Below are 21,689 nucleotides of genomic sequence, written 5' to 3'. Positions count from 1 at the left end.
CAAAGAATTAGGTACATTCATAGATATATACAGGATACCCTAATAAAACTTCTTTGAAATGCCGTTTGCTTCTAGTTTGGCAGACTATGTGAGTAAACTCTGGTATCGAGACTATAGGGAGGAAACTGATAAATTTCTTCTCGATCCTGTTTTCGTTAACGATTGATACTTTCTTCCCAATTTCTTTTTTTCGCCAACTGCCAGGAATATAATGCTATTGTTTAAGTACTTGGTGACTCATGATATCGTTTATTCGAGGTTATCATTCATCGTCCCGCCTTCAATTGAACCAATTTTTACTTTTTTCTTTCTTCCCCATCCCAAGAAATTGTGCCATTTTCTTCTGAAATATTCAGCAATGGCCACATTGGAACCGAATGCCCATTTTTTGACATTCATCCAAAAGACTCTTATAACATTATTCAGCCATCTTCTTATCTTCTCCCGTGGGAAGCATGCAGATATTTTCCAAAGGGCAGCAGTGCAACAACCGACAAGGCCAACGTAATTCAGGCGATGTTGATTTTCTGCAGTTACATCAAGGAACTCCAAGTTGGTCCCTGCAATGGCTTGGGCGCTTGTTGCAACGCCATCGGCAAAGGCGTCTATTTTTTTTAAAATACTGCTTTCATTTGTTTGAACACGGTTGTGCATGGTTAATACATTGATATTCGTGCATACCATATTGTACCGATTTTTGAGGTCATTAATATCAAAGGACATTGCTTCTCTTTCCCTGTAATCAGTTATCATTGGAAGTATGATAACATGTAAATTTTTAGTATTTAGTTTGACGTAATCGATTCTTTTTAACAATGATTCTCTAGTCCATTGTGATTCCTTCACCTGTCTGTTGAATTGTATCCATAGTTGTTTCTAAATTTTTGATTTCACGCTCAATTGACTCAGTAGTGAGGACCTTAATTAAAAAAGTATCCGAACCTTCAAAGTTTTTGAAGGTTTGATCGTCATTTTGTATAATTTCATCATCCATACTATCAACTAAAACTACCATTTGGTAATGTTTGAAGACTATTATAGTTGCTTCAGTCGTTTCCTTATTAGGAAAAAGATACCATTTTAGTAATTCCCAACCATTGCAGGTATGGAAATTCTTTGGGCCATCTTTGAAATTCTTAAGAACCTTGGTAGACCCAAAAAGAGTTTTTTCAAGTTCTGATTCTATTAATGAAGTAAGCTGACAACCAATAAAGAGGGCACGTTTCTTGGCAATGGCCGTTTTTTCTTGTACCATTTTCAAGAAATGAGTGGGGGTGATGGAGTTCGCACTATCAATTGGACGCTTTTCATTAAAATGTATTTCATACAATTTCATTTGATCGGTTTGCATAATTAATGTTTTTAGATTAGTTGTTCTTTAGAGGTTGGTTTGGAAGCCTTTTCGTTGTAACTGCTTTAACCTCCCATCATAATATATAATCTAACGATGTATTTTGTGTCTTTTTCTGAGTTGATATGTGCGGCGTAATGAGATTCCAATGATTACGTAATATTATGTTTAATTATTTGATCAGTAAATTTCCAAGGCCAACCATCATCACTGTCACTAAAAGAGAAACAACATTTCAAAATATGGCGTCACAGCTCACCAACTTCTGGCAGTTTTTAACAAATGTCTTTGCAATCCCTGATGACGAGAAGGAGGATATATTCAAACCAAGGGAGACCCTAGAAGGGAAGATAGAGGCAAGGCTGGAGGGAATCATATTAGACCCGAAATATAAAGATAGCAAGAAAATATCAGAAGGAGACTGGAAATTTAATGATTATTACAAATGTGTCCCTTCATATAATCCGGTTCTTACCAATATTTGCCATGACATGAGGGCTTTAGGCCAGTGCACAGATGTTGGAAAGTCCTGTATCAATTCATCTTCAGAATCACTTTCTTCAGAACAAAAGGCGGTTCTTATCATTCGTGGGCCTTACGGTACTGAAAATCCAACGTTGTTTATGTATAAGGAGGAAGCTCATCCCATTAACACTGCAAACTTCTTACCATTGGTAGAGAAATATGGAGGAGCACATAAAGTGAGTGCTATTCTTTCTTCTGAAACAGACCATTTCACTTTGAAGAAATTAGAATGTGAACCAAATAAAGATGAGAAAGGAGATACACTCAGCATCATTTATGAACACTTAGAGCGAACAATAGATATGATTCCACCTGTCTTCTTTCTTGGGTTCCATCAAACGGAAAGCCAAATGCCTTTGGTTACTCTTATACGTAATTATTGTTACACTCTGAAACTTGAAATGGGAACTCCAACAGCAGTGGAGATATCAAAATTGTTGAATTCAACAGGAGCAGAAATACGCTGGCAATTACGTTATAATGATCGCGAACGATTGCGGGGTTATTTGAGTGATTGTTACTTCTTGGCGGGAATTATGTTACTGGGAATCCTTCCAGGTTTAGGTTGTGGTATAAATCGGATTTTCATTAATGATGCTAAGAGTTGTTTTGAGATATTAAAAAGAATTGACAGTACAGAAGATCCAGATCAGGAAAAGTTTCGTATTCGGTATATATCGTCTAACCCTAGTGTTGATATTGTTAAACTCTGCATGGAAGTTAACCCTGAAGAGAATATTGATATACAGCAAATGATTTTACCCATTAGTAGTAGTTCTAGCAGTTCCTCGGTTTCTTCGACTCTACGAACCGCATCACCCTATGGTCGTTAAAAAAGAGACTTTGATAAATTATTCATTTTTGTTTTTTGGGAAGAAGAGGAGGCTCTGTATCATATTCCTTGGCCTAAATATTTGTTTATATACTAGAATTAAATCTTGGAGTTTTCCAATTTTTAGACTCTCTAACTTTTTCGAGCAAATAGCTTGGCATTATCACCTTGGCAGGTTTCAATGTCAAACTAATTATTCTTAGTTAATTGCACCTCTCTGTAGTTGTTTAAACATGTTGAGGAGTCAGTACGTTATAACACTTTTTTCCTAACTCTTATTTTCTCCATCTTCAACTGCATGTGTAGGCGAGCAAACGGATACATTTATTACTAGTTATAAAAAACGATTAACAACTGGCGTCAATTTCGCTTCAATGGGTGCTATGTATAATGAATACAAACAACAAAACTGGCTATTTTAGCTATTTAACTTAGAATGTAATTAGAACACAAGTTTAATATTCCATAGGTTAAAATTTATCATTTTCAATAATTGGCGCTTCAGGACTTACTTAGAGACACATATTTTTACGTTTTGCTTCGATCATATTTCTTGCTTTTCATTAATTACTAACTCGTTCTGAATTTAAGGCAAAGGGTCCCAACTAACTACGCACTTTATACAGAATTATTCTTCTTAATCTTGATTTTCTTAATATCCATGAAATAGTTCCCCACGTTTGAACAATTATGTTCACACTACCCTTTCGTCGGGATATACATGACAGGATATAAACATACTTGTATGTCTATATCCAATATGTTAGAGAGTAAAAAAAAATTCAACATGAACCGAGTGACATGGTCATTTAGGCAAACACCCCAATCAAGAAGCTGTTCCCATATTTCCCCTTCACGTTACAAGTCTACCGTGCTTAAGTGTACAGAAATGTACCAGTTAATGTATGAATACAATGATATATCTAATTACTGTGAGAAGCATATTTTTGTTAGCTTTTCTGTGCCCAAACCCGAATTGGAATCAGAGATTTATTACTTAATAACTGTTCCTTGTAATAACCTTCATGTTCAGAGGACTTGCTTGCCCTTATTACTGCGAACCTTTGGTAACCTACTCATATCTCCCAGCGGGTAACCCCATTATTACTCTATTTAAATTTTCAGCATTGAGGACAGTTTTCTTCCTCACCTTACCAACTATTAGAGGCAGTTTTCCTTATAGTTTCTTTTAAAGAAACCAATTTACATTCCAGAACGAGTATTATTGTAGTGAATTTGTCCCGTTGCACTTCTGTGACAGGTTTTATAATAGGTTACTATATTAGAATCATCTAGACAACATCCACTCTACAACTCGTTCGAGATAAAACTTATTGCGGCCTTCTTTGATTATTATGCGGGGACTATCGATGACTCATATGCCTTCAAAGAGGTCAAACATCTATCTTTGTAGTCTATTTAATTAACTAATTCGTCATTGCTTGTTTGCCGGGAATAGAACATTTGACTGCTTTCTTGGTTTGAAAAACCCATCCACCCCTACACGTTTCAAATTCTCCTTCTTCCCCAAAAAGCTACCTTTGAAAAATTAGTTTTCTCGCTCCACCTATATAAAAGATTCAACTCTCTCATTCTATGTTTACGACAGCTACAAAAGTTAATAAAATCAACAATCCAATTAATACATAAAGAATGGCTAACGGTACGTACAAGGGGTGATATCCTGTTTAAAACCAATTAGTTATTCTCTATGCAAAATGGGTGAAGTTGATATTTGAGTTCCATGTTAATTGTGCAAGCACGCAGTTGGCATACTCAGGTGTTCAAATCTCATTTGTGCATATTGCCAAGAACAAATTGTTATCTGGGTTACGAATAAAATACTAACAAACTACTAACTGAGTTTTTCTTTTATTGTAGATCTCGTCCAAGCTCGTGACGCATCCCAAGTCTTTGGTGTTGCTAGAATTTTCGCATCCTTCAATGATACTTTTGTCCATGTCACTGATTTATCCGGTAAGGAAACTATCTGTAGAGTTACCGGTGGTATGAAGGTGAAGGCTGATAGAGATGAATCATCTCCTTACGCTGCCATGCTAGCTGCACAAGATGTTGCTGCCAAGTGTAAGGAAGTTGGTATCACCGCGGTTCATGTTAAGATTAGAGCCACTGGTGGTACTAGAACTAAGACTCCAGGTCCAGGTGGTCAAGCTGCTTTGAGAGCTTTGGCCAGATCTGGTTTGAGAATTGGTCGTATTGAAGATGTTACACCTGTCCCATCCGATTCTACAAGAAAGAAGGGTGGTAGAAGAGGTAGAAGATTATGATTTACTCATTCTTCTGTTGTGTATATAATATTACTGTAACTACTAAGTAACATCAACTAATCAACCATTCTTTGCATTATCTTTCTGCGTTTTTATTATTGTATGTCTAGCATTAAAACTCGAAGATATTACTGGACGCTATACGTGAAAGTTTGTACATACATATAGCATTACAGAACAAAAATAAATCTTGATAATATTATTTATTTTTCTTTATATTTGAAAGGTTGTTGTTATTATACTAATTGAAATTACATAAATGGATGATTATATCTTAAACATATAAAAGGAATTGTATGCATGTATAACTTCGCTTAGTAGACGAAACCTAAGATCTTACCAGAAACGTGCTTTCTTCTGGCTTCTTCGTGGTCCATAATACCAGCAGAGGTGGTCAAGATAACGTAACCGAATTGTCTGGCTGGCAATAAGTTTTCAGTCCACTTTTCAATGTCACCAATCTTAACGTTGAATCTTGGGGAGATAACACCACACTTGTTCAATCTACCGTTCAATTGGACGACGATCTTACCGGATCTGTGGTCATCGATGTATTCGAATTCACCAATGTAACCGTGCTTTTGCATAACTTGCAAGAACTTGATGATGACCTTGGAAGATGGTCTAATCAAGACTTGACGCTTACCGGTCTTTTCAGCGTTGTTGATGGAGTTCAAAGCATCAGCTAGGACGGAAGTTCTGGTCATTTTGGCTTTATTTCTTGGTTCGACTTATCTTCCCCCTTGAGACAAGAATTCATTAATATCTATAAATTTCACTTATTTCATCTACATACATTGTAGCGATTCAACTGCAGGCAGCGATACTATGGAATCCTGCCGCCCTCAGGTTTCCGTCCGTCTATTGGTGTGAGTCTGTCCGTCTGGGTTAGAAGGACGGGCAAGATTTCTTAGGCGGAAGAGCGCTTTGAGTTGTGTTTTGGAAAGAAAATGAAATCCATTTTATAGTTGTTCTCAGGTGCGGTGTTGGGTTGCATGTGTGGGTGTTGCACAGTCCGCACTTTTTTATTTGAAATGACAAACATAAACTGTTAAAACAAACTGAAATTATTCAAGCTACTTTTTGAAGTTTCTTAGCAAAGCAAGAATCTCGATATCGCTACAATGGCTGTATGTACGCATCCTGAAACAATGGAACTAAGCTGTGAGGGTCCAAGAACCATCTCATTGAACTCTGATAAAGATAGTCAATGCAGATTTATTTCCCTTCAGAGCTTCCTGAACTATTACTGAATCTAGGTTTACTAACAATTTATCAAATGATATGAAAACAGGCCAAGAAATCCTTCAAAACTAAACAAAGACTAGCTAAGGCTCAAAAGCAAAACAGACCATTACCTCAATGGATCAGATTAAGAACTGATAACAAGATCCGTTATAATGCTAAGAGAAGAAACTGGAGAAGAACGAAGTTGGGTATCTAAGAAGTTTATGCCTTCCTTTCACAGAGACTTTATTTCTTGTGTTTATGAAGGAACATTACATTTAATTCTCTTTCATAGATTCGATTCGCATTTTTAATAAATATTTACACTAAGTATTAATATTACACTCTCCAATAACCTCTCGCTGTCTTTTTATTTTAGCTTAGACTATCCATGAATTTTAAAGTTTCAATGGTTAGTATACTACAGCATGCAGATACTTTTTCTTTTCCAGATTACAAGCAAGTTATTCTACAAAATCTACATAGGTAAAAATATATCAATTTGCTGCATTATTTCAGAGAGATTCCCATTGTCTAAAACACCGAAATCATTAAATTAATTTTCAGATACTATCTAGCATTAGAAGTGTTTAAAAAGCTCATCACGTATAATGCACAAAGGAATATAATTCTTATTAGTGTGACGATCTCGTCATATATATAAATAGAATCATGTTTCTTTATCGTTGGTCCAAAGAAAGTCCTCGTTTGTTCGTTTATTCCTTTGCAGTTGTTGTTAAGTTCTGAGATTCAATGATTGAAATAAGCGTTCCTTTTATACCTAAACTGAGAAAACTGCCGCGCGAAGTTTTGTTTCAATGGAGAAAATTTCGTTAGGGTTCGTTGTAGTTAAGGCTAAAGTGAGATGCTATGAGAAGAATACAATAATGGTTATAGTAGCCGAACCGTAAATAATTTCTCAAGCCTGCCCGTAGTTTCGAGGTAAACAGCAATTATCGTTTTCATTTTTATAGGTTGCGCAAGATTATGGAAGAATAGAAAATCAATCAACGTTTGAGGTAGAACATAGTACACAATGGACAAATCACAACTCTTTTTAAAAAAACGAAAAGTTGGTGCGCAACACCAAGGCTTTCTGGAATTGGTTACTAGAAATATTGAACCTTTTCTCACCAAGAATTTTACAATATAAAAAGTGAAAATCAAGACCATATAGATCCAGCACCAATTAAATCTTCAGTGCATTCCTCCAACCCAACATTTTCTGCATAAACTTCTAGAAGGGCATTGACGGTAATCTCCAATCGCCTTAAGAATGATGTATATTGTGTAAATAGATGTATTTCTCCAATAATCGCCACTTTTATAGCTATATAAAGTATACGCATAAACTTGAATTCCGTATCATAGTAGAAGTATTCTACCGACGCTTTTCAGAGAAAATTTCAAAGTTCAGCCCCAAGAGAAGATAGGAAGTAACTGGATATGTAGCAAGGCAACATGCCTTAGTCTAATGGTACGATTATTAACCCATGACTGATCAATTTTCACTGGACCATCCTCTATTTCCCACAGATTGGGAGTTAGACGCAGGTGACAATAGAGTAAAGTATGCGACAGACCAATGCAAACAAAAATGCATATGTTCTAAAGAAGAACAGATCCACAAACAAGAGTTGTGCCACTCATTCCACTTACCCTGGAGGTTTGAAGATTATTATGAAGTCTTTATTGTTAAGAACCGAGTATTATGTGAATTATTTGAAGAATTTGTATATTCTTCTGTTGCTTATAACGAGGAAGAACATTCATATGATTTTACAGGGGAAATGAGTTACAACGTGAAAGAAGTTATCATCGTATGTGGTCCCTATTTGAGTGAGGTGCCTTACTTTGTCATGGTTGGTGACGTACGACGTACTCGGAGTGATAAAATAATAGAGAAATTTGGAGGTATTGCTGCCATCAAGAGCTTAATCAAGAAGGAAATTCTTGATCGAAAATCAAGATGTGCCCCATTTCTATCAAAAAAGATGTATGAAAAACCAGAGTACTTTGTTGAACGCTTGGTACATCCTAAACTCGAATCAACACCACTGCTGTTTACAAATTGCTCTGGCTACGAGACTGCAGCATTACAACTTTATTTGCAATCTGTATATGGACACCTACAAGCGAATGATGCCAATGCAAATTGCCAAACTCTTCAGTATGCTTTGGGAAAGACATATATGACAGTTGATTTTCATTTGGGGATCCGCCGCCATATCAAACCAGCCAAGAAAAATGTGTATGAGATAGTTGCAAAAGCCTGCTATTCTGGCATAATGGATCAAGAAATTCAAAGATATTTAATTTCTATTTTCAAAAAGAACTCGATGGATATTGTATGGGAATCAGAACTAATTCCTTGTGGAGAAATATTTCATGAAAATGTATACATAACTATGGAGGAAGCAGAGGGAGAGATTCATTATCCTGGGTTTGAAGAAGCATATATATATGGCAAAATTAAAGATTGTGATCTTACTGTGCTTGAATATCTTCCTAAATATCTAGATACGTGGTCCAAACAACAGAGCGTGGCGACTAATGCTAGCCTACGCAGAAGGAAAACCGCAATAAATTAGTATTTCGCCCTTATAAAGATTTATCGGATACAACCTCGACCTATAACACAACAAAAACGCATTTCATCTATTAAGAAATCCAGAACTTCGAGAATTGATTAGAGTGCTTTGCGCGAAATAGATCAAATTCTGAGTCAAATGCTTTATTACACACTAAATGGAAACATCTTTTTAAATTAAACAAATTCACTTGAGAATAAAAAGAAGATCCAGCACAGAATATTTAATAAATACTATTTGATATAAAAAAGATGCAAGCAGCGGCACAACTCATTTTAATACTGTGTCTTCCATATCCAGCGGTAAAGAAACAAAAATAATTGTAGAACGACAACTATTATTAAGGTGGTTGCTCCTAATCCAACTGCACTGGCAGCCAAGGGAGGAGCTTTATCATCATTCCAATATGACAGTGCGACTCTTAAACTGTCTAAGAAAGCATCTAATCCTTGACATGTTGACTCCAAAAAGGGCACCAATTGGAGAGCCTCCTTTTTAACACTTTTTTCCCTGTTAATTTTTCTTTCTTTTTGGAAGTTTACCAGTTTCCATTTGGTGGAACAAAAATGTTTTTTTCAATTTCTGCCATTGTTTCTCATTTATTCCAAAACTTTTGAACACTTTTTCAGGAATTTCCATCAAGGCATCATGTGAATCCCTAAAATTTGTTATCTCATCCCTAATTTCTTCTATATTTAAATTAGAAGCTTTTGCTGTCTCCTCTAAACTTGCTTCGTAATCTCCATCAATTTCCAGAATAAATTCCATCAATAGTTTTGGAACCTAGTAAATGTCTCCAGATGCTTGCAGCTTTTGATTGAATGTCGTATTGAAATCAATATGGGACAATGTTAGGCAATAAACCGTATACTTATTGCAAATCAAAAAAAAGGTTATTTTGCCGTTAATCTTTTTTGTTTCTAACTTTAACAGTTGCCAATCGTCAATCGCCAACGATGTATATGGTTTTTCCTCCAAATATAAGTTGCTAAGAGCAAATGTTTGGTTAACCCCAAACAAAATTTCGGAGATCAAATTGAGCACTTGAAATGAAATGCCCTTCAAATAAAATAAGGCAGGAAATCTTTTTTCGGTGGAATTTATCTTAATGGTTTCTAAGTCACTAACTTTAACGGAAAGTTGGTTGTTGAATGATCTAATTAAATAGATTATTGCCCCTGACCACATGTTATTCTTTTTTTCGTGTAGTTTCATTTTAAGTAATATATAGTACTTGTGAGAAAGAAGAGCGAGGGTTTCTAGCTGCGTTTATATTCAATTCAATAGCGAATATCAAGTCCTGTTTTTGTGGCAAAACATTATTTGTTTTTTCGAACGGCTGAACAAGATCTGCTAGATAGTGCGAGAGAATATTTTGATTTCTCTAAGAAGGATACACACAGCGAAGAATTGTCCTTCGAAAGGAAAAGTTTAGTTGCACTTGATGCTTGCGGTCCTGACGATCTTATTAGACAGTAATGCATTTGCTGCTCCAGTTTATTTAAGGTTACGTCGGTGTCTAAACAATACTAATGTTGGTGCTGGCAATATGGAAATAATACCCAAGAAGAGTACTATATGTAATGGTATGAAAACATAATATTATGAAAAATTTTTGCAAATAGTGGCCTGGTCGATGGCGTGTAAAAACTATAAAGAGTTACCTAAGAAGTTTCGATGTATATGTATACATGGCTTGATAGTGGAAGTTATTATCACCTTTATGCAGTTTAAGCGAAGAAGTTAGGTTTGGGGCCGAAATCATCCTCTTGGATTACAGCGCCTGCCTTCCTTGTCATTTCAACGTAGATACATTCTTCTGTATGTAGAATTTCGTCAGCAGATGGGCGTCTCGTATAATCTGGTTGTATCATCCATTTAACCATTTTCTCCAAGGATGTTCCATCGATAAGGAATTTAGGAACCCAAGGAGGGATCTTGGAGCTTCCACTGCAAAGCATATCCCTTTTTTGAGAAATACTCCTATCATTATTATGATTATTATCAATTGATGAAATATCGGTTAGGTTAGTGTCTACTTTATTGTTGGATGAAAATAATGATTCTGAATGTATATTTGACGAACTTAATTTCCCGGCATCTGATAGATCACCAGATCTTAATTTATGCCAAGCATTACCATTATCGGGAAGAACAACATTCGCGGCAATTTCCACAATCATCAGTCCTAAAGAAAAGATATCCGCCTTAAAGTCGTAAATGCACTCTGATATAATCTCTGGTGCGATGTATTCTCTATCACCTTCATTTTCAAAATCTTGATCTCTTAAGGGTAAATGAGCAGCCATTCCAAAATCTGCTAACTTTAAATTACCTTCAAAAGTAATTAAGATGTTAGTAGGCTTTAAATCTAAATGGACTACATGACAAGTTTGATGAATAAATCTTAACGCCAGTGATAGCTCCACAATGATCTTCCAAATTCTCCAATCCTCTAATCTTGTATTTTTTGATATAATTTGTTCCTGTAAGAACGAATCCAGGTTCCCATTATCATAATATTCGGACATGATATAAAATGAGCCTTGGTACTTCCAAGAACTTATAAAATCAATAACGTATTCTTTCCCCTCCAGATCCAGCTGAGAAGTTCTAATTTCATCCAGTATTTTAATCTCTTGCAAGATTCTATTGAGGGAGTTATATTTATTTGCCTTAACGGCCTTAACTGCGTATTTCTTATTTGTTGGTGCAAATGTCACCTGGTATACAGAGGAGAATTGACCCGAACCAATCATATGAACATTGTTAAATTTTTCGAAAAGATGAGAATCCGGATTTGTTGAAATCGTTGCATTAATGTATCTTCTTTTCAAGACTGGTGAATTTATTAAAGGTGGTATACTCTTTATAGATGACGGTGTTTGTTTCAGGATAGAAATTGATTTGCGTCGCGTTGGTGTAGTAATAAGATCATCATATTCGTAGGGGTCATTATCCTCATCGTAATGAACATTACTATTGTTATTGTCGTTGTTATTTGTGCTATTCTGGAAGAATGACGGCGACGTTGGATTTGAAGTATTATTGTTATTGGTATTAAGATCAGTTGACCCATAAAGATCATCAGTGAATTGCTGCAAAGTATTGGTTAAGTCTGAGTTGTTTAAGATTGTTGAGTTTCTTGATTTTTTAATCTTTTTAAATTTATTATTATTGTCATTATTACTTGAATGGAATTGTAATTGTGGATAATCGAATAATTGTGAATGATAATCCTTCTTTGCAGATTGATGGTTATTTGATATTTGTATTAATGGAACTCTTTTCAAAGATGGAGATTGTAGGAGTATATTATTTCTAAGATTTTTCGATAACGAATTTTCATCTGTATCAAAAGATAACCCTGTATTGTTGTTAATATTGTTACTTGGGAAAGATTCGTTAAATATAGATGTAAATTCTGTGTCATTATCGTTGGTGTTTGTATTGAGAGAAGTATGATCAATTCTTGGAGACTTTTTCATTGGTGTATTGGGTATTTTTATCTTATTCGGATATGTGGCAGAAAGATTTGATGTTTTAGATATTAGACCTTTCGGGTTAAATGCATTTGGATCAGGTTTTGCAATATTATAACTAATGGTATTATTATTGTTATTACTATTACTGCTAGTATTCGAACGTTCTCGATGTTCATTCTCATTTTTGAAGTTGAAAGGAGTTGGAATGGGGTAAAGTTTTAATTTGTTAGGACTCTTGTTTAAAGGGGTAGACGGTTTCCCATTATTGAATATGTTCGAGGACTTCGAAGGAGAAGAGTATGCATTCAAATTTAGATTCAAATTCAAATCAGCTAGTCTTTGGTTACTCAATGAAAGATTTAATGTTGCTACACTTCTTGTCATCCTATTATTGGAATATGGATAAAACTTCAAATTATTGGAATTCTGGTCGTTTTCTCCTATTGTTTGGGGTTCTTCCTTCAGAGTATCATTGTTACTATTATCCTGAAAGAGGTTGGGTATTATATTGTTGTTTTCGCAGAACATATCGAGATCTGAGTCTGACTCTGATTCTGAATGATGAGCATCGCCGGTTGCAGAACGCAACTCAACAAGCTTATCAGAAAGGCGATGCATATAGTTTAGATTGAACTGTGTGTCTTCCTTAGGTGCTCAAGATCTACATGCAACGAAGGTGGGATAGGTTGAAATTTCAATGTTTACATGTCAAGTTTCAGTTTATATTTTTCAGTCTTGCTCGTTCATGTCTCGCGTCTTGTTTATTTTTTTCGCGTCTGTCGTAGATCTATTTATCTTTCTTCCCTTTAGTGATGGATCTACATGAAACCTCGATAATAGCAACAAGGATGTTTGCAATGGTGGAAACCCTTGCTCCCGCTGTTCTAGGGGACTCCTGCAGCGGTATGTACTTCTGTGGGCTCAAGCGAAGGCACTGGAATGCATCAGTCAAGAAGCTCAAACAGGGTCCCGGCTAGTTGAAGGCAACTTAGATAACCCATCGACCCTTCCATCTATGAAATGGGTACTCATCACCCAAAAGAGTCAATCTGATCCTGTGTCTACATATTTGCTGTTGTTATTGTTATTGTTATTGTTATTGCGATATCGTTTCGCACGACAATGTAGCCGCCGGGAAAGGAAATTCAACATCAATTGAAATCCAAGTGGAAAATATCTAACCTCCTTTTTTATTCAAACACCCAATCGTAGATCTACACAAAGGAATAAACAGACTCTGTGCAAGGAAAGTGCCCGCTATATAACATCTATCTACTCAATTGACGATGTCTCACGAAAGAACGAAATATGCGGATAGCATCCTTATCTCAAAGCAACCTTATGAAGCCACGGAGACCATAAGGATTAGATTGTCCCAGGCCAAGTTGATCAATAAGAACTTCTATTTATTCTTTAAGGAAGTAGCTGATTTGAAGAAATCATACTCCCAGCAATTGAGGAAGATTATCGCAGAAAACGAGGACCTAAACAAGCTTTTAAACCAACAAATGTTGCAAAATCAGGTGTTAACCCCTGAAGAGATGCAAAACTTCAAATTTAACTCATTGGGGGAATTTCAACCTCTTTGGAATACTGTCATGGAGGAACTCAAGACGGACTTAAATGCGAACGTGGAATTCCAACATGTATTACAACAACAAGTCGTTTCGGCCTTAAAGGATTCCACTGAAAATAACTCAAATTGGAGTGAAAGTAAGAGATTACATTCGAAATTGAGTCAAATTGCCGCGTCTATTGAATATTATTCTAAGAATCAAAATGATAATAATAATAACAATAAATTAGAAGATGCTAATAGACAATGGGGTGCTGAAGCTCCTTATTTATTTGAATTGTTTGAAACTATTGACTTTAATAGATTACAAATATTGAAAGATTGTTTGTTGAGATATCAAACTGGATTTAGTGATTATTTATTAAATACTACAGGTCAATGTGAAACTGTTATGGCTAAATTACTAGAATTCGACCCTGAATTGGAAATTGATCGTTTTGCTCAACAAGCTGCTCAATATGATTTTACTACAATTACTGATCATAATGAATTTAATAAAAAAATTACTCAGCAGCAACAACAGCAGCAGTCAAAGGCAAGAATTGCAAGCAACGGAACAAATGCTTCCTCGCCTCACAAGGAAAAGAGAAAGAGTACATTTGGTAATTTGGGTCATCGTTTTACTTCTTCATCCACAGTGTTACATCACGATTTATTAAATAATGAATTCTCAGATTCAACAAACAATCCAACATTGAAGAATAAAAAATCTTCCCATAAATTAAGATCAAGAATGGGGTCCATATTTGGTAAGAATTTATTAGGAGGTAATAAAAATAGAAAATCTCAATATGGAGAGAATTCTAAATCAAAAGTAGCAGAAAAGGAAAACCAACGACCAAAATCAAACTCAATTTCCACTTCAAATTCAAACTCAAACTCAAGGATCCCATCTTCCTCCAACGTTAATAATAATGGTAACAATAGTCGTCGTGGTACTTTCACTTCAACAGCAAGTTCTGAAAACTTTAAGAAAGCTCAGCAACAGCAACAGCAACAACAGCAACAACAGGTCTCAAACAATAACAGATTCTCTACACAACCTCCAGTTGACAATAGAAACGATATGATAAGAGAAGAACCAAGAAATGTTTCTTCACAACCATACCAGAGCCAGCAGCCATTGCCTGAAAACTCAAACGGTATCTCTATGGCACAAGCACCATTGCAACCACAGATGAAGAACAAACCTTTACCTAATGAACCAAGTTCAAATCCATATGGTTTACCTCCTGTGCAAGAACAAGGACAAGCTGTAAATGAAGATAGACCATTACATATCCATGCACCTGCACCACCACCTGCTAGAAAGCAAACCATATCAAGGGATTCTGAAATTCCAGCAACGCCAGCAGTACCAGCACAAGTAGCTCAAGTTATGCCAATGCAAGTAACTGGTGAATTGAAAGAATTGAATCCACAAGCTACTGGTTCCTCTAGTATGTTGAATGGACAATCTTTGTTCCACCATGCCACTTTGGAGAATTCTACATTTGGATTAAATGCTAGTGTTGCTGAAGTAATAAACGCTACTTTTAAGGAAGGTGTCTTACAAGATAGTCAATTAGTGGGTGAAATTGCCTTCACATATATTCCAAATTCAGTAATGAATACACCATTACCCATTGGAATTAATCTAAAGATTCACAATAGTGATAAATTTGACAAAGTTATATTGAATCAAGCCTTTATGGAAAGAGTTGATTCTGAACAATACAAGATTAACCCTGAGTTTATTGATTCTAGATCTTTAGGTGCAATTAAGTATTCTATTAAATCACCTCTAACACCACCTATTGTTGTTCAACCAGTTTGGAAATTTGAACCACATCAAGCCAGTGTTGTATTAACGGTGAAAATGTCGCCAATGGTGCCTGCAGAAATTAAACAATTAGTATTGAATGATTTTGTTGTTTCTGTTTCCATTGATGGTGCTGAAACCACAAGTGCATTGTCTAAACCACAAGGTTCATTCAGTAAAGAAAAGAAGAGAATTACATGGAGATTTAAGGAGCCATTTGTAATAAATAGAGATCAAGAAAGTGATAGATTAATTGCCAGATTTATTACTCAAGGTGTTGCCAGAGAATCCAAGAATGGTGTCATTACCAAATTTGTTATTCGTGATCATATTAAAGGTGTTGGTAGTGATTTAACTTTGGATGCTCAAGAATTGGATGTTAATGATCCATTTGGTGGTGAATGGACCCCAGTTAATACATCCACCACATTAACTGCCGGTAATTATCACGGATGTTCCTGAATAAATGGAACAATGGAAAAAAAGGAATGCGATAAAGACAGTAAATTTTGTATGAAATATGAATATGTATATGTATATATAATAATAATTCCTATATAAGAATGTAATATTTAAATGAATGAATGATAACGAGTCAGTCAGTCAGTCACGTTTCGCTTCCTGTTACCCTAGGTATTAAACTCCAACTGAACCACGAATTTGAATTACTATTAGAATTTGTTCGCAAGGAAATGGTGGATAGGGGAGTAGAAGAATTGATCTTGAATGGGAAATTAATTCCCACTGGTGTACGATTGCTCAAGTTTCTTATCAGTAATAAAGAACATTTGAAGAGCAAATTTTTATTATGAAAAACAGATGGAATATCATCATATTTCTTAGCAGGAAATGCCTTGTTAGGTTGTTTCGCTAAAGATGGTTTTATTAAATTGGAAACAAAATGCCTGACAAAACATATTTGTTTCTTGCTCAGAGTGTTAATAATGGGTTCCCTTGAGTTCCTTATCTTAGTACGGGACCGCCCTTGAGAAGAAGTGACGGAGGTTCCACGTTTCTCCTGTGTAGGGGAGTTTCTAATGGAAGGATCAAATAAATCAGAAATGGACCAATTATTAAAAGGTTCGAATTCCTGTTCATTTTCCTTAGAGGGAGAAGAGATGGAATTCAATTGTAAAGTGACTTCTAAGTCTTCTTCTTCATAATTACCATTTCTTGAACTAATTGATGTCGTCTTGGATTCCAGAGGACTTTTTGACTCAGATAAGATATTATCCACCTCTGCAAATGCATAATCGTCCTCTTCCTGCTCTTCATCTTCTTCTCCTTCTTCTCTTGCATCGTCAGAGACTTCACTTAAAATATTTAAGTCCAGTTCGTCATCAGTACGCTGGAAGAGGGAAGGTTTCTTGAATATATCAATCTCCACCTCATCAAAGTTATTAAATATGAAAGATTGTCGTTCTTCTTCTTCATCTTCACTCACCAGACTTTCTTGTTTAAAGGAACGACGCCTATTGGAACTCTTGTTAAAGGAGAGCATTTCTTTATCTTATTGTGTCTCTGCAGCAACTATTAAAGTAGGTACGAATAGACAGGCAGTAGCGAGAAGCAGATAATTAAAGCTTTATATACGAGTTTAGATTCGAGGGAGTTTGGAATGTTGGAGTGCCTTTGAGCTCAACAAGGGTGGATAAGAATGACGGTTGCCTTGAGTTGTTGGGAGAGTCAAGAGTTGCACGTCAAGACAAAACAGGATCAGGGATTAAGGGTATCGCAGCCTTGCCAGAAAAGTTCAACAATCTATATAGTGTATATAATATATGTAAGTGATTACCTGGAATATGATCGTGGCAAGCGACTCTGGTAGTCATTAATATAGTATTTGAGCTCATCATTAACTCATCTTAGGGGTTCTTTGATTTATTTACCTGTTGCGCCTTATCTTACCATTCTTCTAATCTAATTATATCACAAAAAATCAAATTAAACAAAAATTTGATAAATAAAAAACCTGAGAAACTTAAAATTTGCTCTAAATGACTGGAGACCTTAGCCAATCAATTTTACATGGTTTAACCTTCAAAAAAATAGATTTATAACCAAATAAGCTTATTATCATTCAAATCTTTATCTGTTACCCGGTGATTACGTAACCAAACAACGAAATTATTAACTAACATTAAATAAATGGATGAGTAGTTCTACATTAATTATAAGTTGTTATATTTTAGCTGATAATAGCAATCCTCTTCCCTTCTAGTATAATCACGAATTGCAAACAATGACCACACCTTCCGCCATCTACAAGCATGGAGACGAACTAGAGAAACACTTCCAAGTGGACATTAATAATGCCAGATATAAGACTACAAATGGTAGCACAACCGGTCCCAGTGAACACGTCTTGAATGCAGGTCAAATAGATAGAGACAGACCATCCGATCCGAAACTACTGGATAATACAGAGTCATCTTCTCCTTCTTACACTCCATTAAGTCTGCTCAGAATGCAATTGACGGGATTACAGGATGATATTAATATCTTCTTGACTGAGAGGATGGAAGTGGCCAAGATGAAAAAAAGTAAATTGGCCAGTGATGCGGAAGAGAAACGAATCGAGGAAGAGATCAAAGTATTATTAGACGGTGGTGACGATGACAATAGTGAAACGGAGAACGAACAATAATTAATTTAAACTTCAACCATTCAAAATAGCATAAGATATGTATACACATAAATATAAAAAGCATTATTAAACAGTCAAGCAACTACTGTTGTCAATAATATTAAAAAAAAATTATTAACTGTTTGGAAAATATGTCATTATATGTATCGCCTTTAACGGCAAACGAAATTATATCAAATTAAAACAATGGACAAGAAAAAAAAAATCTAAAACATGGTACCGAGTAAGAACAACACAATCGAGCGCCATATACTGAAATACTTCATTGCTATATCCAGTATAGATTACCCCGTGCCGGTTTGTTATTGATCCTAGCAGCTATTGGCCTAATTAAAATGGGGTTAAGACCTAAATCAAATTCCACCTCGAGAAATCATAATGATGGAGGATCGCATTCCAATTCATATTTGCATTCCAATTCTAAATGGTCCATCAAGAATATTAAAACCAACATACTGAGGAGCTTCTACTCTAACGTTGCATTAAGGATCGTATCAATACTTTCCGTCTTCATCTTCATTCTTTACATCTTCTCCAATCTATTTTATCCAAACTCTAATAATAAAAATTTATTTTCTTCAGAGCATGGATATTATCTTAATGAGTTACCTGCATCAAGTCGTTTGATTTTTCCCCATGTGGAGCATTCTCCTGTGTTAAAGGAAATTGGGATCAACGCTTTATACATTCAGAGATATGAAATGGATGGAACAAGAAAATTCGTCTTAAAAGCTGATGATAAACCATTGACGGATGAGGATAAAAAGAAAACGACAGATCAAATTTTGTTGGTGAAAAGATCATTTTTAGATCATGGTAAATTAGTGTATCGTAAGGATTCTGATGAACCAGAAATTGTTATTGTCACACTAATTGATTTTGAAAATGATGAACTGGATTCCATTGTTAAAATCGTTCAAAATAGAGTGGATTATGCTCAAAAGCATAAGTATGGTGTATACATTCGTTGGGCACAAGAATTTCTACCGTTAATGGAGAAACAAACTGTACTTGAAAGCTATGAACACTTTAAACCCTTAATTATGCGTTCTGCCATTCATGCATTCCCAAGAGCTAAATATGTTTTCTTTGTTGATAAGTCTGCATTGATCATGAATTTGGATCTATCATTACAAAAGCATTTACTAGAACCATCAATACTAGATTTGACTGTCCTAAGGAACGTCCCAGTCTTACCACAATCAAATATCAAGACGTATAATCATTTTGATCCACATAATGCCAAGATAATCATTCCCCAGACACAAGATGGAAAATTAAATATGAACTCATTTATTCTATCGACTGATTTGTACGGGAAATCCTTCTTGGAGTACTTAAGTGATCCAATTATTGTTAACTATGCGTTTGATGATCTACAATCAAGTGTAGGTCATATCATTCAATGGCACCCAATGTTCTTAAAGAGAACAGCCTTAGTTGTTCCTAAAGTAATGGCAAGTAAATACGATGCCTCTAGAGGGGACACGACTTCAGATTCATACCATTATACTCCAGGTGATTTAATAGCATCATTTGAAGGTTGTAAAGAAAGGGGAACCTGTGATAACGACATCAAAGAACTGTACTCTAAAATTAAAAAGGATTAACCTTATATATAAATTTTTTTGTCCACGATAGACAAAAATTTAAATATACATGTATGAAGACTAGGGGACTGATCTAAAGTTATCTATCTATCTACACATATTATTATTTTAAGTAACAGATAGTGTAATATTTTATTTTTATTTACAAGTCGAAACCATAATCTTTAATTACAAGCTACTTTCCCATATCGTTCTTACATGCTAAATGCTGCAATCGCCGCAACACCAATATTTCTTCTAATGTCCACCTTGTTGACATCGTGGGTGTCCTCTACTTCACCCCATCTTCTGGTTTGATGTGTAATCTCCAAAGTAGCCAAATGAGCAATACGCTCCGCATCAACTTGCAATTGCTTTAAAGGAACAGTCTTAGAGGCCTTATTTTGCAACAGTAATATACCGCAAACAAAAGATTTAGTTACAAGTACGGTTTTCTCAAACACTGCCAAATCCCATAAAGATAATGAATTTAAGTAATTAATGGCTGCATCTTTGGTCTCCTGAGATTGCATATTACCCCTTAAACCATGAATGTCTGCGTCAAGTGTTCTCAATTTAATTGGTGAAGCGTGTGATCTATAGTCACTTAAAAATTGTTTAATGCCTTGTATTATGGGGAGATATAGTTTATCCTGATCTGCTCTTAATACTCCTTCCAATTCGGCTCTCGGTGAGAATACTAATAATGTATCTGTGTCCAAATACCTTAAAAGATCTGAATTAATTTGATTCCGGTCTGCTCCAATCTTTGCAATCAAATTTGGATCACAGCCAGGTTCTTCAGTGGAAGCCAAATCAATACAACGAGATACAAGGGAGGTCAATGGCATGGAATCCGTATTTAAGGACAGTTCCGTAAGTGTAGCCCATTCTTGTCGTATCAAATATGCCAGAAGTGGCTTATCCTTCGAAACCGCCAATAGATTCCCTAATGGTGTTCTTATCGGCTTAGTATCAATCTCAATGGAAATCTTATCCGTCAATAATTTATCATTCAACTTTACGTCCTCCCAAAATTTCTTACCTGTCTTTAATAATCGATTTGTTTCAGTCTTTAAATTGTTTTCCAACGTCTTATCGGCCCCTAAGGGTACAGCAGTGGATAGTGACCCTTCCGTTAACCTTCTAATACTATTTAAATTTGAACATCGTGAACTCCTTAAAGATTGTCTCAGAGTAAAAGTGGTTATTTTTAACATATCTTATAACCCAGTAGATATATTACTTCTGCGGGCTTGTTTAACTCAACCTATTGTTTCCATCTTCCAAGATCTTGAATTTTCTTAAATGTTGAAAATTAAAAAAATGAGCATACATTCATTATATGAACACTTGTCGAAAATCGATATAGATAAAGCGACTAAAAGCAATTAACAAATCGATAAGTAAATAAATAATGTCTGCTAACAAATTAGCTCAGGAGATGGCTACAAGTCTCAGAACTTCCAAGGGTCAGTTAGATTTAGTAAATCAACAATTAACTCATTTAAGCAGACAAGAAACAATAGCTCAAGTGACTGCAAAAGAATTAGAATCATACCCAACATCTAAAGTATGGAGGTCCTGTGGGAAAACATTTATATTACAAGATAAATCAGACTACATAAGTGATTTGACACATGATGAGAAATTATTACAAGAACAAAAGAAGGCATTGGAGATTAAACAAAAGTACTTAACGACGACTGTGGAAAACACTGCAGAAAGTCTGAAGAGATTAATACAAAGGAATTGAAGTTTTAGATACGTTTCAATG

The 21,689-nt window shown here is 35.4% G+C and overlaps 13 protein-coding genes across 13 annotated transcripts; 8 read left to right on the top strand and 5 right to left on the bottom strand.

Annotated features, from left to right (window-relative positions):
- Positions 1-249: 249 nt before the first annotated feature.
- On the bottom strand, positions 250-753 carry NCAS0I03080 (uncharacterized protein; the record flags this gene model as incomplete). Its single annotated transcript, XM_003678270.1, has 1 exon — positions 250-753. One exon carries the CDS (start codon positions 751-753, stop codon positions 250-252), a length of 504 nt encoding a protein of 167 aa, XP_003678318.1.
- Positions 754-1,515: 762 nt separating this feature from the next.
- Positions 1,516-2,709, top strand: NCAS0I03070 (uncharacterized protein; the record flags this gene model as incomplete). The annotated part of the gene is made up of 1 exon (XM_003678269.1): positions 1,516-2,709. The coding sequence occupies one exon, from the start codon at positions 1,516-1,518 to the stop codon at positions 2,707-2,709; it is 1,194 nt and encodes a 397-aa protein (XP_003678317.1).
- A 1,652-nt stretch (positions 2,710-4,361) lies between these two features.
- On the top strand, positions 4,362-4,996 carry RPS14B (40S ribosomal protein uS11; the record flags this gene model as incomplete). The annotated part of the gene is made up of 2 exons (XM_003678268.1): positions 4,362-4,371; positions 4,590-4,996. The coding sequence occupies 2 exons, from the start codon at positions 4,362-4,364 to the stop codon at positions 4,994-4,996; spliced, it is 417 nt and encodes a 138-aa protein (XP_003678316.1).
- A 314-nt stretch (positions 4,997-5,310) lies between these two features.
- RPS22A (40S ribosomal protein uS8) lies at positions 5,311-5,703 on the bottom strand (the record flags this gene model as incomplete). Its single annotated transcript, XM_003678267.1, has 1 exon — positions 5,311-5,703. One exon carries the CDS (start codon positions 5,701-5,703, stop codon positions 5,311-5,313), a length of 393 nt encoding a protein of 130 aa, XP_003678315.1.
- A 417-nt stretch (positions 5,704-6,120) lies between these two features.
- On the top strand, positions 6,121-6,440 carry RPL39 (60S ribosomal protein eL39; the record flags this gene model as incomplete). Its single annotated transcript, XM_003678266.1, has 2 exons — positions 6,121-6,126; positions 6,291-6,440. The coding sequence occupies 2 exons, from the start codon at positions 6,121-6,123 to the stop codon at positions 6,438-6,440; spliced, it is 156 nt and encodes a 51-aa protein (XP_003678314.1).
- A 1,276-nt stretch (positions 6,441-7,716) lies between these two features.
- On the top strand, positions 7,717-8,814 carry NCAS0I03030 (uncharacterized protein; the record flags this gene model as incomplete). The annotated part of the gene is made up of 1 exon (XM_003678265.1): positions 7,717-8,814. The coding sequence occupies one exon, from the start codon at positions 7,717-7,719 to the stop codon at positions 8,812-8,814; it is 1,098 nt and encodes a 365-aa protein (XP_003678313.1).
- A 1,730-nt stretch (positions 8,815-10,544) lies between these two features.
- SWE1 (tyrosine protein kinase SWE1) lies at positions 10,545-12,917 on the bottom strand (the record flags this gene model as incomplete). The annotated part of the gene is made up of 1 exon (XM_003678264.1): positions 10,545-12,917. One exon carries the CDS (start codon positions 12,915-12,917, stop codon positions 10,545-10,547), a length of 2,373 nt encoding a protein of 790 aa, XP_003678312.1.
- A 668-nt stretch (positions 12,918-13,585) lies between these two features.
- On the top strand, positions 13,586-16,138 carry SYP1 (Syp1p; the record flags this gene model as incomplete). The annotated part of the gene is made up of 1 exon (XM_003678263.1): positions 13,586-16,138. The coding sequence occupies one exon, from the start codon at positions 13,586-13,588 to the stop codon at positions 16,136-16,138; it is 2,553 nt and encodes an 850-aa protein (XP_003678311.1).
- A 145-nt stretch (positions 16,139-16,283) lies between these two features.
- On the bottom strand, positions 16,284-17,177 carry NCAS0I03000 (uncharacterized protein; the record flags this gene model as incomplete). The annotated part of the gene is made up of 1 exon (XM_003678262.1): positions 16,284-17,177. One exon carries the CDS (start codon positions 17,175-17,177, stop codon positions 16,284-16,286), a length of 894 nt encoding a protein of 297 aa, XP_003678310.1.
- Positions 17,178-17,918: 741 nt separating this feature from the next.
- GON7 (chromatin DNA-binding EKC/KEOPS complex subunit GON7) lies at positions 17,919-18,323 on the top strand (the record flags this gene model as incomplete). Its single annotated transcript, XM_003678261.1, has 1 exon — positions 17,919-18,323. One exon carries the CDS (start codon positions 17,919-17,921, stop codon positions 18,321-18,323), a length of 405 nt encoding a protein of 134 aa, XP_003678309.1.
- Positions 18,324-18,658: 335 nt separating this feature from the next.
- MNN11 (alpha-1,6-mannosyltransferase) lies at positions 18,659-19,933 on the top strand (the record flags this gene model as incomplete). Its single annotated transcript, XM_003678260.1, has 1 exon — positions 18,659-19,933. One exon carries the CDS (start codon positions 18,659-18,661, stop codon positions 19,931-19,933), a length of 1,275 nt encoding a protein of 424 aa, XP_003678308.1.
- Positions 19,934-20,127: 194 nt separating this feature from the next.
- On the bottom strand, positions 20,128-21,132 carry ATP12 (ATP synthase complex assembly protein ATP12; the record flags this gene model as incomplete). The annotated part of the gene is made up of 1 exon (XM_003678259.1): positions 20,128-21,132. The coding sequence occupies one exon, from the start codon at positions 21,130-21,132 to the stop codon at positions 20,128-20,130; it is 1,005 nt and encodes a 334-aa protein (XP_003678307.1).
- A 197-nt stretch (positions 21,133-21,329) lies between these two features.
- On the top strand, positions 21,330-21,668 carry PFD1 (prefolding complex chaperone subunit; the record flags this gene model as incomplete). The annotated part of the gene is made up of 1 exon (XM_003678258.1): positions 21,330-21,668. One exon carries the CDS (start codon positions 21,330-21,332, stop codon positions 21,666-21,668), a length of 339 nt encoding a protein of 112 aa, XP_003678306.1.
- Between the last annotated feature and the right edge of the window lie 21 nt (positions 21,669-21,689).

This window comes from Naumovozyma castellii, chromosome 9 (genome assembly GCF_000237345.1).
Source record: "Naumovozyma castellii chromosome 9, complete genome".
Taxonomy (NCBI): domain Eukaryota; kingdom Fungi; phylum Ascomycota; class Saccharomycetes; order Saccharomycetales; family Saccharomycetaceae; genus Naumovozyma; species Naumovozyma castellii.
Note: the sequence above shows the minus strand (reverse complement) of the source record. Positions and strands in the feature narration are given on the sequence as shown.